At 39.5% G+C, this 18,752-nt stretch overlaps 1 protein-coding gene and 1 long non-coding RNA gene across 2 annotated transcripts; one reads left to right on the top strand and one right to left on the bottom strand.

Moving 5' to 3' along the window:
* Nucleotides 1-2,893: 2,893 nt before the first annotated feature.
* ier2b (immediate early response 2b) lies at nt 2,894-4,177 on the top strand. The gene has a single exon (XM_042388498.1). The coding sequence runs from the start codon at nt 3,099-3,101 to the stop codon at nt 3,654-3,656; it is 558 nt and encodes a 185-aa protein (XP_042244432.1). The 5' UTR covers nt 2,894-3,098; the 3' UTR covers nt 3,657-4,177.
* Nucleotides 4,178-4,771: 594 nt separating this feature from the next.
* LOC121887994 lies at nt 4,772-7,708 on the bottom strand. The gene is made up of 3 exons (XR_006093109.1): nt 7,566-7,708; nt 5,216-5,254; nt 4,772-5,119 (listed from the first exon to the last, which is right to left on the bottom strand). It is a non-coding gene; the product is annotated as an uncharacterized LOC121887994 (long non-coding RNA).
* Between the last annotated feature and the right edge of the window lie 11,044 nt (nt 7,709-18,752).

Raw genomic sequence — 18,752 nt, 5'->3', positions numbered from 1 at the left:
TCAGAAATTGTTTAAAATTGTGAAATGTTTTATCTTAACCGTTGTATAATATGAATTATGGAAACATTTGTCCTGCTGTCTTTCTGTAAATGGGAACCGGGTCGTTTCCCAGTCCTACCAACCGGTGTTTATGTTATAGAGAGAAATGCTGTAAGTCATAAGTGAAGAAGCAGGCTCCACCCTCTTGTGCACACACACACACTCCACCACCCATTTGGCTTCAGACAGAGGGAGTGTAAGTATAATCACACATAACACTGTCACCATAGCGACCAGTCGGGCGCAGACCTGAAGTGAAGTCATGTTTAGTTGTTTTCTTTGGTTAAGAGCCGCTTGTCTTATAGAACTACTGGGCAAATGTGCACGTTTTAGTGCAAACTGGGTTGTAATTTCTTTGAACCTGTTTGCAGCATCGGATACTAGAAACAACAGATGAGGTTAAATCTCACAATGTCTGCTTTATTGCCAGATATAACAAGTGCAGATGAAAAGTCTGGACATAAAGATTGAGCAGGAATTCTCTTTTATTGTTTGTCTTTTCAGGTAACATGTACCAGAAGGCCTAAAAAACTGATTTTGATTCAAACTTTTGCATCTATATTCAATATGAGGCAATTGACATGATGTATTTTTGTGAGATATATTAATTTATGCAACTGACAGGGTAAAACTACTGGCTTTATTCCTTATTTCTAAAGGTAACATAAATGAAAATGCATTAAAGGTGGTATTTTTTCATGCATAAACAATAATACATCCTGTCACTGTCATATCTTTGTATACTTATGCCTGGTTGAGACGTTTGGTCTCCGCTATAGTGTAAATGTTTCTAAGACCATGTTCATGTCATGTGGGACAGGGGGAAAAAAAAATGATGGGAAAGGTTACCATGGTTACGGGTTGCATGTTTTTACAGTATCAGACTCAAAGCGGTGATTGCCAGTGTTACTGATAACAAGTGTAATTTGCACACTGAGAGAACAGTTAGTGTTCAGGCCCAGTTGGTCATGTGTGGTTGAGTGTGCTTGATGAAAACGGTTTTGAATTAAATTTAGTTGTCTTAACTTATGGACTTTGACTGATATATGACCTCTTTTCCATATATTTTAATTCCATGTGTGGCACAAGTGATATATATACACTCTCTCTCTCTCTCTCTCTCTCTCTCTCTATATATATATATATGTGTGTGTGTGTGTGTGTGTGTGTGTGTGTGTGTGTGTGTGTGTGTGTATATATATATATATATATATATATATATATATACACACACACATACAGGGAATTTAGCATTTCAGCAGCACCAGAAATAGAACAAAAGCAGGTAGGAACAGGATACAGTTAAATGGAAAAAAAAGTATACTCATTATATAAGATCTGTCCTTTTATTCTATTTTTAGGGTGTCTTTTTTAACTTCTAGCCGGGGGCAATGAATCATTTTTTCTTTTCAGAAAACTGACTGGTATGCAGTTTTCTTTCCCCTGTTGATTAAAGAATTAACTAAAGAAGAAAAAATGAAAATCGGGTTTATCCTAGATGGTTGAAACGATGTGCAAAACCAATAGTGCAAATATTATTATACTTCTTTTTCAATTAAAATAGAAGCACCTCATGTATACATTTGTTCATGATTTATTGTGTTTAAAATATTTGACATTATTAAAAGACAGGTGTTAAGTAGGCTGCCTTCTCTGACTGCAGAAACAGCCGCTTTGTCAGTCTAACCTCAACCCTAAAAATCATTAGACTGACAGGTGCTATTTCCAACAGCACTTGAAAGCAGCATTACGGTGCCTGGGACTGACAGCCGCCTGCCGTTTGACCTCAGTCGTGCCGCTGCTTAGTAACCTTATTTACACCGGTGACAACTCCATATATGGCGTAGAGATGACGCCATCACCGCTGTGCCCGGGTATAGAGAGGGAGAGGGAGAGGGGGGGAGGAGGAGGGGCTGCGGTTGCGCGTTCGCGTCATGGCTTTTCCACTGTGCGCGTCCCCACGGGGCTTTACTACCGGATGAGCCATATAAGGAGGCTGAGAGCGCGAGTGAGTGACGTGATGTGTATGTGTGTGTGAGAGAAAGAAAAAAAAGAGAGAGAGAGAGATAGAGAGAGCAGAAACTCCCCAGAAATTGGTGACACGTTTAACTCTCCCACGTAAATTCTTCGAACTGCTCGTGGCTTGGTTTTTACCAGAATGTAAACACAGACTGACATAATCTCACTCTACTTTCTGAAGCTGCTTTTAGTTCTATTTTTATTCCTCTTTCTCATATTTATGAACAATCGCTTGAATTCGTCCCTTAAAACACTTCCTCAAACATTGCTCAGCAAATCTGACACACTGAACTGTGAATGTCTATTTTAAAACAGAATATATATAGGATATATATATTTATATATATACATATTATATATATATGTGTGTGTGTGTGTGTATAATAAGATGTGAAGGTCTGCTTTCTTATAAAAATCTTGAATCGAGCGTCATTTCATGGTATTATTATATTAAGACAGTTTATAGACTAGTGATCGGTGTGTGTGAAATCAGCTTAATGTTTAGCTTACAAGGAAGCTGATGAAATGAGGCTGAAAATGAGGAAGAGGAAATAATAAAATATAGATGGTTGACTTTTAGAATCGAATCCACTAAATTGGACTTTTTCTTAATGGCCTGGCTGTGAAGAGAAGTGACCTGCAGCAGAAGCAGAAATCTAAATAATTAAAGAGATCAACTGTGAGAAAAAACGGTAGACGGAACAGATGGTGTCTCTCTCTCTCTCTCTCTGTGTGTGTGTGTTGTGTGTGTATGTGTGTGTGTGTGTTCAGTGCAGCTACAGCAGGTGTGGGCGGCGCCTGTTTGTCACTTACTGAGGAATGAACTCCACGTTACGTCAAAGAGGAAATAAAACGCCACCCTGCTACTCACACGCTCTCATTTCTCTGAGTGCAACTAATAGTGGATAGGTGAGATCGAGCTTAGACAGATCACAAACTAGAAACAAAAGTCTAACTTAGGACAGATAAAGCTCGTCGCTCTTGTTTAGCCTCTGGTGAAAGTGCCAAAACAACCGTGCGTAATTACGCATAAAAAAACAATGAGTGCCACAACCGCCATGGAAGTGAACGCCGAAGCCAGACGGATCCTGGCCGTGTCGATAAGCAAGCTGTACGCCTCCAGGACCCAGAGAGGCGGACTGAGACTCCACCGGAGCCTCCTGCTCTCCCTGGTCATGAGGTCTGCCCGGGACATCTATCACTCCTCTCGGGAGAGCGAAGAGCTATACGGCGCGCAGCCGGCTCCAGTGGAGCCGATGGACACCAGCTCCAACCCGGAGGAACAAGCCGGGCAGCCCGAGTCTCAGCCTGAGCCCCAGCCGGCACTGAACTCAGTCGAGCCGGCCCAAGAAGAGCTGGACAGCGCGGAGGAAGGGTGTGATATTGAAATCACAGAGGACAAAGAAAACATGAACCCGGCAAGGCAGTCCAGGAAACGCCGGGGCAAGGCGTCGGCGGCGCCTGACTTCCTTCCCAGCAAGAGGGCGAGGCTGGAGCCCGGGGAGGAGAGGTATGCGGCCCCTCTGGGCAGCTGTCGCGCCGGGGCAGGAGAGTCCCTGACCGCTTTGTCTCTAAATCGGGTTATACCTGCCTTCTGAACAGATGGAGGGAGAAAATAGCCTCCAATGCGACTTTGGAACGGAGTGATTTTCAACTCCTTGTTAACCTTAAAGGGCGGTTTGATCCCTTTGCGCACCAAGGAGCTGACCTACATCGGCAGCCCGGGACAGAAGGATTACCGGGGCCATGGTGCGACCTCTCCGGTCGATCTGTGAGTGTGCCTGCCGGGCTGGAAAAGCCCCAACAGAGATCAACAAGCAGAGAGGAAGAAGAAAACCGAGAACCAGTGGCCAAAGAAAAGAGAGCGACAGGCCGTAAAGTTTAAGGAAGAAAATGAAGGGGAACTGGTTGTGTTGCTTTTTGTTTCGCGGTGATTCACTTCAGTCAAATGAGTCCAAACAAGTGACTGCTGCTGACTCAAAGTGTGTGTATGTGTGAATCAGCGAAGAGTGATGTGAGTCAGTCAAAGAAGAAGTCAACGATTAACCACAGAGCAACACACACACACCACACACACACACACACACACACACACACACACACACACACACACACACACACACACACACACACACACACACACACACACACACACACACACACACAACCAGGACTTCAGGGAATTTCCTGCCTTTATACCGGGATCTCAACAGTAAAATAGGAAGGACAGTTGAGGCAGACTCACTGCCATACACACACACATTTACACACATTTACACACACATTCAACTGCTGCTGTGGACTTTGATAAATCAATACTACTGCTTGGGGACTACATACTGTGTTCACATGGTGCTTAAAAAAAAAACAGGCTGTCCACAAGGTGTTGGAAGCCCATTAATCTACACTTTCTATGTTTCTGTGTGTTTTTTATGTCAATGAAATGTCCTTGTCTATGTCTGATCTGTGAAGATTTAATAGTACCTCACATTCCATGCTGCTTTTTTATTGAATTAATGGTGTAAATATTTTAATAAACATGCTTGAAACTGAGTTCAGTTGTCCTGCTGTCTTTGTTAATGTTTAGGTGATGTTTAGAGTTGCTGGGTAACACACACACACACACACACACACATCCAAATTAAAGGGTTCACAGGGTCAATCCTTTATAAGAGGAAGGAGGTTGGTACAACCCAGCGCCAGTCTGGCTTGCAGTCACTAATCTCATGCTTACAGTAAGACACACACGCATTCAAACAAACAAACTCACTCACACACACACACACACACATATGTGCAGCTTCCAGGGTCGTACTGTTTCCTGTGGATTATGACAGAATTATGAATCACATCCTTCCTTCCCAACATGACCTGACACCGATTCAGAGAGGGATAATAAACGAGTTACGCAACGTCACAGCAGCAGCTGGGGCCAAATACACCGCTGCTGAATAATGCAGAGAGCAGCAGGTACTGTTTACAACCTCGAGGCTTCTTCATCAGCATCATCATCAGCATCATCAGCAGAAGCAGCTTCCTGCCAGCTGATTGTAGTTACACCCTGAAATGCGATAAAGATGATAAGCAGGTTGTTCAAGTTTCTCAGGTAGTCGAGATCCCTGTCAACATCGTCATAATGTGTCATCCTCCTCCTCACTTTGATGCTCTTCTTCTTTCCCGCATATTAAAGCAACACCTGAGTAAAGAAAAAAAAGGAAGAATTGAGGGATGATGATGACATGGTGTCATTATTTTAAAGTATTATTTCAATTTTATTACAACTTGGATTTTATTTTTGTTGTTTTGACCATCAGCTCTATTAGTGATCATAACACTGCACTCACCAAAGTAACTGCTGACGTTGTAAACAAGCCAATAAATTGCAATAAACCGGATTTATCCTTAAAGGTTCCCTACAGACATGTTTTAAGACATAATAATTTGTGTCTGATACGGTTTTGTGTTTCCGGCTACACAAAAAAAAAGTTCAATAACGTCACTAAAAATTCTTAAAACGACACCCACTCCTTCTCCCTCGTTGAAAAATCCAGAATCTGTGAGGATGCAAATATTGCATCATCTCTAAAGTTGAACCTGTAACCAAACATCCCCCTTTTTTATGTGCAGACGCTTGAAAATGACATACCCTCACTAAAACAGTTCCTATTCTTGAACCCTGTTGATTACAGTCATGAGTCTGGTCTGAAAAGGTAACTACTGTAGTGTACTATCAAAAAGTCAGAATTACTACTGGACAAAAGATTCAAACAAAAGACTCTATTCTTAGTGTTCGTGCACTGGAGGCTTCAAGTTTCCACATCACACTTGAGCGTGAGCTGCATACTGGACCACGATTGGCTTACAAACTTATTGTGATGTCACCGATCCTGCTCTTAGCTACACGCCTCAAAGTCAGATTTAAGGTCAGTGCAGAGAAACTTTCCACTGTCAGCAGATGAAAAACAAAACCCTGCACATACATCATTCTGCACAGTGAAACTCAAACATCCAAGTGAAGGAACAAGAAGAAGAAAGTGTTGGAGGACTGTAACGTGAGGTATTATCTGCTGAAACAGGACAGCGAGTGGGTCTAAACCAGAGTGGGGGTTGTTTGATATGAAGAGAGAGGAAGTTTGATTTGATAAGACAATCAAAAGGTGAGATAGTTTAAGTGTTTTTTACAGTAAGTTCAAGTGACCACATCCGGGGACTTTTAACGGTTCATAACACTTTCATTATTATTGTCTTCTTGCTCTGTTTTAACGATGATAAGGAATAGAAAGTAGATGATGATGACAGGAAGGAAATAAGACAATGGGGATGTACTGGTGGCCTGTAAGTGTGAGAAATGAATCATGAAACAGGAACATCCCCAGTTCATGTCAGATATGGGAGCTTTTTAGTAATTACTGTGTAATAAAGGCAAAAAAAGAGGCTTAAATAAAGAAAAAAAACTATGTGGCGAAGATAATTAAGATAATGAATATAAATAGGAATGAAAATGATGATACTGATGGTGATTATTGGTCTCTATAATCATCATCCTTTATACCTCTCCCTCACAATTTTTATTCACAGATTTTGTCACAATCATCCTCCTCTTTCTAATCAACTTGTCTCATCAATGTCATCCTCTCCTTCTGCTTTGTCTTCTCGCTCGTTTTTAATGATGACACAGAGAGAGAAGAAGACGATGATGATGATGACAGGGAGGACGAACGAGATAAAGAAACACACAATATGATGGAAATGATGAGGAGAAGTAATATGATTATAGGAATGAAAGTGATAATGCTAATCATGATTGCCGTTCTGGCCGTCATCATCATCTTCATCACCATAATCATCATCTTTCTCTCCCGCCTTCTAATGATCTTCACTTTATTATTTTTCCCTTTTCAGCTATTTTTCATCATTTTTATCATCCTCATCATAGCATGAAAGTTAATTCTTGACCTTGAGAATAGTAGTCTGACTGAACAGCCCCAACTCAAGGACCGGTTAGAAGCTTTATCCGGAGCTTTCAGCTTATTACACTGTCTTCCTCATCAAGAATGACCTTTCACGCTTGACTTAAAGCCAAAAAGGGTGAGAAGTCCTGAAACTCACAGCTACTGAGCTTGTACATTGACAGATTCATCTCCATGACAACTGAGCAAACTCTGTGATGTCTGAGTGAAAGCTATGGAAAAAGTTTGTAAGTGGACCTTGAGTTGGGATTATTTGGTCAAATTATCATGATCCTAGCCTGGCATCGCTAGACCAATTCATAAACAAGCAACTTGTAACTCTTTTCCTTTTGGACCTCAGATCTGTGGAAACTATGCACACATTTAAACAGTTTAAATCTGCTTTTGTTAAGTTTTTATCAATATTTTTCATCTTTCACTTGTTTTTGCGTCTATATTTTTCTTTTTGTCTGTTGCTTCTGTCTTTTATCATGAAGAACTTTCTAAAATATGCTCCACAAAGCTGTGTACAAATGTAAATATATAAACTTTACTTACTCATTTATTTCTGCAGCCCCTTCCTCCTCATCTTGTCTCTTCATAGTCATCCTTCTTTTCAATAATCTTCATCTTTTATTTCCATCTTCAGCAGTTTCTATAATTGTTTTCCTTTGTATGCTCCCTCTTCCTCATCATCTCATTAGCGTCATCATCAACCTGAAATGTGAAACAGCTGTTCTCAACCTTTTTTGACGTGTGGACTCAAACTTAAATCAGAGCAATCAGAGTTTACATGTGAGAGTAGAGTTGTGAGCAGTATGGATGATTTCAGAGGCCAGAAAAGGTCACAAGAAAAAAGCGAAAGTGTCAAGAAAAGTCAGAAAAATATAAACAAATGTTTGTTTTATATCGTTTTATCCCTTTAATTATCTTATGACTGCCTAGATTTTTCCTGGGACCAGTATCAGAGTTCAGACCGCCACTTTTTTAGGAACCTCAGATGTAAAATGCTCCATATTTGCCTTCACATGTGCGTTCAGTAATGTTGTTTTTATGTATCAGAGGCTCAGCGGCTGCATCATCACATTGGGAGTGTTAATGCCACCCAATAGCCATACAGCAAAACAGATTGAATGCACAAATAAACCCCTTTATCAGAGTCTTATACTGACCCCGATCTGCCTACATCACAACATGAAAGAAAAAACCCCACAGATCTGGGTCATATGAGGGGTTAATGCTTTCATTTTTTTTATTATTCATGTATAAATCCTTCTTTAAGCAGCAGTAATTATTCAGCTGGAGGATTTCAGGCTGTAATAGTGTTTATCATTTTGCATATAAAAAAAGGACTTGAATCACTCTGTGTCCTTGAAAAATCACTGTAAGGTCATGATGGAGATTGTAGATTCATCTTACGTTACAATAATAATTCATTTTGAGTTATATGTCATATTAACCGTCCTCCTTCGGTGAGCAGCTGACAGTATGAGCGGAGGTAGGATAGTGAGCTTTGATTGACAGAAATCTCTCTTTGATTGATTGAGTCATCACTTATTATCCTCTATCTCAACCCTCCTACAGATATATGTCATTCTTTGGTATGAAGTAATAAAAATCCGATGTGTTTTTCCTGTGTAGACTGCACCTCATTTGTTTTGATCCCCCTGAATCTTCAATGCGGGAGCTCTCAGAACATCAGATGTGTCACTTTCACACTCCTCACAATTAGGATCAATTACACCTACGACTTAACCGCTCAGAAAAAAATAAAAAAAGATTGAAAGCTGAGATTCAGCGTCTGTTTGTCTGAAAGCTCCCACTTATTCACAGACAGGCACAACAGCAGAGGCACATAATGTTCCACACAACCACTTAAATACATATTAAATCGTACAACATGTCCTTGGACGGTACATGTGCGCCAAACGTTTCTAAAAGAGACTGATTGTGGCTCAAATAAACATTTCCTAATTACAAAATAGAATTTCAAGGCTGTGGTCATGGTGGTGCTATTATTAATATAATTTGTTTATCAGTTTTTCAGGCTTGTGTGCTCTTACTGATGTACTGAAAGGAGCCTCGATAGAACCAGAGGTGAAAATGTCTTCTTCAGGGAATCTAATGGTGTGATTGCTTTGCTCCTTTTTTATTTCGGAGTGCTTTGCAGCTTTAGTAAGAAAAGCTGCGACTGAGTGTTTTCCCTCTGAAGAAAAATTGGCTGTTGTTGCAGGAGGTAAACAAACTGGACACGATCTCAAGGAGCTTCAGCATCAATTCTCTGCTATTGTCACTTGGTGTGTGAATTCACTTTTAGCGACAGTGCTGGGTTACGTTACTCCTGTGTAAAGGCTACTATTATTATTATTTACTACTGTATATCAGAATGCTATTTTCAGTTGTTTGACTGTAATTTAAGTTACTTTCAGAGGTGAAAACCTGAACAAATGTTAGCCATAGTACTTAAACAATTAGTTCTTAGCACTAACTTAGCAGTTCTAAAACGATAATTTGAAAACTGTGAGATGCTGTTGAATGCTGCAGAAAAAGCTAGTAAGTGGACCTTGAGTTAAGATTGTTTTGTTTAGAATGAACCTTTGCACTGGGCAATAAGTTTGACAATCGATTAATCATTTAAGTCATTAATCAGGCAACAAGAGTCTACAGCCACGCTAGCAGCTCTGTGGGGCTTTGAGCTAAAAGCTAACATCAACATGCTAACATACTTACAATGACAATGCTAGCATGCTGATGTTTGGCAGATGTTCAGTGTCTTAGCGAGACAACATTTGCTAATTAGCACTAAACACAAATAACGACTGTGGCTCATGTACATGTCGTTAATTTAGCAGGTATTTAAACCAAAAGTATTGCACAAATTCAAATTTGTCAGGATTCATCCAGAAGGGAACATGAATGTGTGTACCAAGTTTCATGGCGGTGAAATCGTTAGGATTCATCCTCTGGGGACGATGAATATCTGTACAAAAATGTCGTACCAATCCATCAAACTTCACATGATAAGTGAACATTTTGGGGAAATTGTGATGGTCTTTCTTTCAAAACGCACCAACCTGTGAACAGTATTTTGAAGTTGTAGCTAATCCAGGTGGCGCCAACTGTTAGCTACTTAAGTTTGACGGATAAAACTGGTATGATTCTATATTTTTCTACCTTTTTCTTATTCCTGTTTGGCCCCTGATGAAACGTTGAGCTTTGACTCAACACAATGACATTTAAATAAAGAAGTTGATGACATGAACATCTGGGTGCGGTCCTCCTCCTTCAACTAGTTAAGATTTCCGAGGCTACAAGCACCAGCATAGAGTTGATGAGGCTGAAGTGCTTCTTCATTTGATATCTTTTTTCTTACTGTCAACAAAGCTGATGAAAAGAGCCAAACCCAACAATGCCAACAATGCTAGCCCATTGGTTCCTACTGGAGATGTAAATCTCTAAAAACAGGTTACAAATATATAGTTCTGTCTTTAACAAAGGTACAGTAATTTCCTAAAACAGCTAAGAACTGTAGTTTTTCTCACCAAACATTATCCAAAGAAGAGAAATAGTGCATTTGTTTGTGACTTATTTCAGTGGCAGATTAATTGGTGCTCTGGTGAGTATTTCTGGCAGCAGGATGGTGTATGTGAGATTGAACTACAGTGGCTTCATTCATGGTAATGAAGGAACATGTAACCCAGTGCAGCAGTGTGGCTCACTGTAGTTTTCGGACAACAAGGGAGGGCCACAGCACAGATTAATAAGATAAATCAGGCTTTGGATACACACAGAACGTGTAAAAAAGGAGAAATTCATTGATGGTTTTGGGCCTTTTTATGAGATTATAGATTATAGAAAATCCTTGAAATTGTCCTTTAATCTATAACAAATGTAGTGGAGTAAAAAATCATATATTTCCTGCTACACAAATACATTCTCTCTGTGAAAAATACTGTTGCTACAGCAGGTGAGCAGCGACGGTTTCCCCTGAACCAATCGTGACGCGGAGCTGCTGTGCATTGCGAGGGCTGTATGTAAGTGGCTGCCTGATTAAGATGCAGAGTGCAGAGGCCAGACAGTCGCAGTGACGTGGAGCTCTAACAGCTCTGAACTAAAAAAAGAAACAGCGCAGGAAATGTCTTCACACAAAGATACATGCATGCATCGACAGGCGCGGCCCTGCCTGCGATGGAGGCAGATAAAATGTGTGACGAATGTGGGTTATGTGTGCAGACGTACAGGGGGGCCAATAACGGATCTTTCGTCATGTTCTATGCCTCCGATAAAATATCTGTGTTATAGCTTGATTGCATTTTATTCTTAGAATTTGTAGTGTTACACTGATTGTGTGATTAATCTGAATTAATTTCAATATCACATTTGTGCGTGTCACATCAACATTAACAAACACACTGACTATGACTATACACATTTATATATTACCTAATGATCATATATTAACTATATTATTGTAATGATTATTTTACTTATTTTTTTCAAGTGATTAGAAGACTCTCTGTAATTAACTTGCCATAAAAAATGATTTAATTTTAGATATTTGGCACAAAATATCAGTTTGTTGCTTCAAAATGCAAAAAGATCAGAGTCATCATTATCACTTAGTGATCAAACTGAAATGTGTGTTTCTGTGTGAGTGTGTTTCTGTGAACAGGAAGTCATTCTGTGTTAAAATTTGGTTAGAAAGTGGCTTCACTGGAAAGGAGGAGGAAGTAGTGTCACCCTGTGTGTGTGTGTGTGTGTGTGTGTGTGTGTGTGTGTAATCATTTGATGATCACATGTCAAGCGGTTGACCTCATGCCTCTCACAGTGCTGACTGTGTGACTGACTGAGACGTTTCGCTACAGCGGAGAGAACTGACTAATTGTGAATGTGAATGAGTAAGAATGCCTGCATGTGTGTGTGTGTGTGTGTGTGTGTGTGTGTGTGTGTGTGTGTATGTATATATGTGTGTCTGGCAGAGACAGGAAGTGATGCGTTGATGCCGGCAGGCTACAGAATGTGTAGGAGGAGTCTATTTTAAGACTCAGCTGCAGAAGGACAAAGCTCTCTGATACATCTGGCCTTGTACGAGTGTGTGTGTGTGTGTGCATGTGTGTGTGTGTGTGTGTGCATGTGTGTGTGTGGTGCGGTAAGCAAGCTAACAGCGAGCGGCGATGCTTTTATTCTTTAAATGTCCTTAAAACCCACAGATAATTGTATCTTCTGAAAACATAAATCAAATTAAGACATAATTCTTGTGTTTTTAGCCTCTTTAACTGAATGCTGCTCAGTGTGTGTGTGTGTGTGTGTGTGTGTGTGTGGGAAACGGACAGACAGATGTGCTCGGACAGGATGATGAAGGTGAGGAGGTGAGATGTGAGGAGAAGGAGGGCTGCAGGAAGAGCAGCAGGCGTTCAAAGAGAGGAAGGAGAGGAAGGGGGGAGCAAAAAAAGGAAGGAGGAGGGATGTCAATAAAACGTGACTACAGAGGGAGGGGGTAGTGTAAGACACAGCAAAAGGCTACATGTGAGAGTGTGTGTGTGTGTGTGTGTGTGTGTTCCAGCAGCTCACATCAGTGACGTAGCGCCAGACGTAGACGAAAGAGAGGAGGAGGAGGAGGGAGTTTGAGGATGCTCGGCGCGTGGGCGTTTTAATTTCAACACGTTTTAAATTCTGAAGTAGAAGAAGAGAAGCAGCAGCTCGGTGTGTTTTCTTCAGGGCTGTCTCACCTGCGATGAGTCGATCCTCTGAGGGGTTTTTTAAAGATTGCTTGACTGCTTCTCGCTTTAATTCAGGCAGATCTAAAGGTCTGCCGGAAGATGCACTTTTAGTGGATGTTTTTCTGTAGATAACCCTTATCCTAACAACATGACTACTGCATTTATGTCAGATAAATTGATATATATTGATAATTGATAATTGATAAGGATATTTACATTTCCTTTGTATTAAACATCTGAAGTTTTAAAAATGAGAATGTTTTCAGTGTAAAAAAATAATGATTACACTTCTTTAACAAGCAGCTTGCAGCATTTTTTGGTAATGTAAAGTTATCAAAAGCTTGAAGACTAATGCAGTTAAACTGTTTAATACTTGCACTCATTTCATTCTCTTAATTTTAGTTTTTTAGAGTTTTTTGAGCAATGTTAACAGTCATGTTAGCTGGAGAATAAAACTAATCTCCTTTTCAACATTTTGTGATTTGATATCTGTGTATTTGCAATCCATTACATTTATATTTGATCAGGTTATTAAATGAGTATGTTATTTAGTATCATATTCTATGTTATAATCAATCAAAAGAGATGTTTTTGTAATAACATCTCTAAAATCGAATTCTGTCATACATAATGTGCTTTTGTCAGTGAAACTGTACTGAACAGCAATTACTGTTGTTGTTCTCGTGGTTTTATGTTTAATGATTTGAGTTCGTTCGATATTATGAAGGATTAATCATGTTACACATAACTTGATACTCCGACTAATAATTTGTTTCCCCTTTACTGAAACACAATCCTGTTCTATGTGGTTTTCTGTTCTTCTTGTGTAAATTGATTGTTGCTGGATAGCAGTTAATAACACTGAGTGATACTTGTCTTTGTACTGTTGTATGACAGACAACTGTCAGAAAAAACGGTAATTTATGTCTTTTGCAACAACGGAAGAAATATTCATTTCCTTTGAAAGTTGCGACATGACGAGTATAAGTTGTGCAATCAAAAAGTAACTGTTGGCAGTAAAATGTAAACCCAAAAAACTACAAATATTAACATTTTTTTAATGATGAAGCTGATCCGTGTGGTGCTTCTGACTACTTTATATACTGTTGAGAAGCTATACCTGTTAGCAGTTATTAGTATAGACTTTATGAGTAGTTTTGTATGTAAGATGTTTATCTTTAAAGTAACCAATAACTACATCCATCACATACTGATGTAATGGACTTAAAGGTACAATATTTCCCTTTAGACAAGGCTGAACTGACTTGTTTTGGGGCCCTTCCCAGCACCACCCTTTGTGTTTCCTGTCACCTCTACATGCGTATTAAGTACAGTGCACACAGAGACCTGCCAGCACTCATACACTGGAATAACACTGCCTGGCCACAGGTTCTCAGTTAGTTGTGGTAACGCAACTCAATTTTTCTTTTTTATAAACAAATCTCATGTGCCGAGCCAAACCGACAATGAATCGATCTACTTACAAGTATTGTGTATGTATCCAAAGCCTGATATATGTGCTGTAAACCTCCTTTGTTGTCCAAAAGCTGTTTAAAACACAATGAGTCACACTGCTGCACTGGGTGACATGTGCCTTCTTCCTGAACAGTTTAGACACGGTAGTTTGTTTAGAAACGGCTCCAAAGACTAATAACAGTGATCACGTTTTTCAGTCTCCGGAGAGTAATTCTGCATAATGCAGACGCCACTGAGCACGTGTGGGTTCTGTTTACAGTGTTGTGCTAGCTTGTTGTGCCAAATATCACAACCTCTTGACTTTTTCCAATGCACAATTTAGTATAAATACTAGGTAATATTGCCTCATCAGCATTAACACAAACACAGGAGCTGGTTATGAATCAATCCCACTCACACTGTCTTGTTACTGTGAAAACTCAGAGCCAGCAGGGTCGAATTTAGTGATTTGGGGGTCTTGGCAAACTCAGTCCTGGGGCCCCCTTCACCCTCTCTCTAATTGAGAATGTTGATATCGGTGGTGGTAGACAAAGCTAACAATACTTTTTAATATTCAAACATTTACTTAGGTAAAAGTGCAGAAGTATTATTATTACTTTTACGTCTGGTCAAGGTGGAGCTCATTTTAGCTGCTTTATATACTGCTGGACTGTTTAATCTAAACATAACACATCATCTTCTCTCTGATGATCGTATATTTTCTGTGTAATGAATTTGTAAAGTAACCAGTAACAAGCTGTCAGATAAATGTAGTACAGTGTTTCCCTCTGAAATAGAAGGAAGTGGAGTAGAAGTATACAGTTGAATAAAATGGAAATATTTAAGTACATGTATCTCATAACTATAAGCATAATATTTGAGTTACTTGGTTACTTTTCACCATATGGTATTAAGGAGATTGATGATTTCCATAACAGCAGTCATTTACCACATGAGCATCTCAATACATCTGAAAAAAAACTACATTTACTCAAGTGAGAACCTTTACATCTGTCATCAGACTATTCAGGTGTGTTATTGTGCGTGTGGTTGCAGGATCAATAAAGCAGACTAGAGGATGGGTAGAATGCATTCTCTCTGGTTTATTCAGGTTCTTTAGGAAGAATTCTGTTTGAAATTACAAAATGCACTGGTAGAAACAGCAGAGATAGATAGAGAAAGAAACAGAGGGAGAGAAAGAGATGGTCAGAGAAAGAGAGAAAGAGAGGGAGAGAGAAAGAAGGGATTTCATAGCCGGAATAAACGGGAATAACATCACCAGATTCAGGTTCAGGCAGCTCTTTACTCTCAAAGGGATTGTTTTTCATCAAGGAAAAGTTTTGTATTCCTTCTCCCCCTTTTTAAAATCATTTTTTCTTTTTTTTTTTTTTGTTGTAATGTTAGTTAAAGTGTTATCTATCCTTGTTCCCCCACGGTGTTTCTCCCGTGAAATAACTGGCAAATATAACAAACAAACATTCTTTGATTTCATCACCAAAGTCATTTCCATTTTTTGTCAGGATGATTTTTTTTTTTTTCATTTTTGTTTGTTTTTTTTTTTTTGGTCAGGTTTTTTGTATTTTTTGTTTTTAAAAATAGAAGAAAAAAGAAACACATTGCTCTTAAAAACATCTATCTATATATATTTTTACATATATATACTTTTTTCTTTATATTTATTTTTTTAATTCCTGAAGTTGACTTGTTACCCCACATAGTGGCATGCACATTGCACATGCAAATCTGTAATTAAATACTTCTCTTTTATCTTAAATTGCCATGTATGTTTATTTTTTCTCTTTTATCCCCAACTTGCTGAGTGAATCCTGTATGGTTTTCTACTGTGGCACTGGTTCGGTTTCTACTGGGTCGAGTGTCGGATGGTTTGCGTGTTGATGGGATGGATGGTTGGATGGTAGTTGCTTCAGAGAGTTTCCTCAAAGCATCTGGACCAACTACGCTTTTATCCCCTCGGTGTTTAGATCCTTTTAAATTGTGATCGTTAACCCTTTGTATCTGAGATCTGATTCTTTTCACCGTCTGTCACGTCTGGTTCTGCTCACGATAAGCGTGTTTAGGGCGGTTTACTTCCAAGTCTGTAGCTTTTTACTACTTTAGTTTGGTTTGTTCAATGCAGCCAACGCCACTTACAGCTGTAATAAAATACTTTAACACACAAATACTGTGTATTATTTGTTATACTGTGATGTCACGTAAGTTAACATGTTGGATCGAAGAGTAAACCAGTATGGATACTGTTGAAGAAATCCTAGAAGAACCGACAAAAATATCCCTAATTTTTGGCTAGATTTTATTTCTGGAATTGACTTTCTACTACTTTTTACTACTATTAACTCCTTTTGGATGACAGGTTATGAAAACTCTGGAGCTAATGGTTCATTTTGGCCTTCGAAAGCCTAAAACTATCAAGTACAAAAGCCAAATAAATAAAATTTGTCTGTTTTGTTGCAATGAACTGTCGATGTGTTTGCACCCTCAGTCAACTTCACCAATCTTCTCTGACTAAACGTAAAGATGCAACAAGGAATCTAACCTTTTGATGGCAAGAAAAAGCTCAAATCTAAGCTCCGAAGGGTTAAAAAAAAAAAGATCCTGCTGATCTCCTGATCTTGTGGCACCTTGAGATGTTTTGAGAGAGGTCTAGGGAAGGTCTGAAGAGAGGTGAGAGCTAAACGTTGAGGACAGATCTTCTGGAAGCAACTTGTCTCCAGTAATGATGGTGATGGAAACAAATGGAGAAGAGAGAGAGAGAGAGAGGGAAAGAGAAAGAAAGACAGAAAGAGAGCGGGCCTTGAGGGTTGCTATGGCGACATAAGGAGACACTTCACCCATGTCTCACAGGAGTCATTTTTACTGTAGAGAAGTAAAGTACAGAGAGAGAACAGGGAAGTATGGAGCTCGGCAAGTATGAGGGGTTAAACTTTTGATCATTTGTGCTCACAAATCTATAATTTTCCTTCCTCACATGAATAAATTCTGCCTTTAAATCAATACTGTTAGCATCCAGCTCGCAGCTGTGTTTCAGTATAGAGGCACAGACGTATTACTGGACTTATTCACTCAAATTAGTATCGATAAGTTATCGCATTGAGTACATTAATCGCCTTGACGCTCTCTTAAACTGTTTTCATGCTACATTGCTTCAGTACTCCTTGTTGACTCTCTGCTAAGCCCCACAAACAAGCAAAGTTAGTGACTAGCCAGTGAAAAAAGTTGAAAATCTAGCAGCATAAGAGCAAGAAGTCTTCTTAGAAGTTGGTGGAGACCAAAACAAAGCTAAAATGAGACTGAATATTGGGCTTACATTCATCAGGTGGACAAAAACACAACTCCAAATGAATGCTTATGTTACTCTGTGTCTGAAGGATGTGTCGGAAGCTAACTGTTTGCTAACACTTTAGCCATAACCAATTTATAGGGAGATAATATACCTGGCTTCAGGTTATGAGCTCCTCTGCCCGGAAGTGGCCAGGAAATGATTAGTGCAGCTTTAAACATGCTTTATGGAATAACACACCGATTCTCTTCTGTTAATTTGTGCACATTTACGTAATTTTAGAATACAAATGAGTATTTATTCCAGTGAGTGATTCACTGATTTATGTGCAGAAATCATCAATAAATTCAGCCCTGATACCTGATGGGCTCCACAAAGAACTGAAGGCACACACTGCAGACAAAACACCCACACACAAGCATGAACTCATTCAACCTACACAGCACAGCGCAATGCACACACACAGCTTTCACAATGAGCGAAGACGACGACGACAGCTCAATCCCACCACCTTGTGTTCATGAACGATACTGCAAGTAGATATGCAGTGGAGTCAGCAGAATGAGGAGGAAGATACAGTGAAGAAAGAAAAGTGAGATGAGGACAGAACTAATCAACAGCAAATGAACACGATGAGTTTTTCAGAAACTTTATAGATTGTTATATACACAAGAATTACAGAGCCAAAATATACAACAGATGGCATGGGAGAGAGGGAGAGAGCGGGTTATCTACCGACTCCCTCACATCAATCCCGACTCTCACTCTCACCCATCCAGGCTTGAATCAGATGAGGGGGTGAGGAGCAGGTGAGGGAGGGGGAAGAATATGGTGATGAGGACAGTAACATCTTACATGTGTGCGCTGCGACTGTCTCCGGTGGAGAAATGATAGTGTCCTGTACAGTGTAAGGCACTGAGGGTTACCTACTGTAGCTGATGGTGTCAGGACACTATGCATGCGCACACGCACACACACACACACACACACACACAATAAACTGACAAACACATGCAGGTTTACTCACTCGTACATGACTTCCTTGTGCATTCATACTCACAGCCAGACGCACTCAAATAGTGCTGAAAATTAGCCAATTAACTGATTAGTTGATCATCAAAAAATTAACCATTTTTTTTACAATTGATTAATAATTTCAAAATTTTCTGAATTTGTGAGGTAAAAATGCCAGATAAATCTTTGTCTTTTGAACTTTTATATATTTACTTCATCTTGGGCTCTGGGAAAATGTGATCTTCATCATAATCTATT

This window comes from Thunnus maccoyii, chromosome 2 (genome assembly GCF_910596095.1).
Source record: "Thunnus maccoyii chromosome 2, fThuMac1.1, whole genome shotgun sequence".
In the NCBI taxonomy this organism is placed as follows: Eukaryota; Metazoa; Chordata; class Actinopteri; order Scombriformes; family Scombridae; genus Thunnus; species Thunnus maccoyii.
Note: the sequence above shows the minus strand (reverse complement) of the source record. Positions and strands in the feature narration are given on the sequence as shown.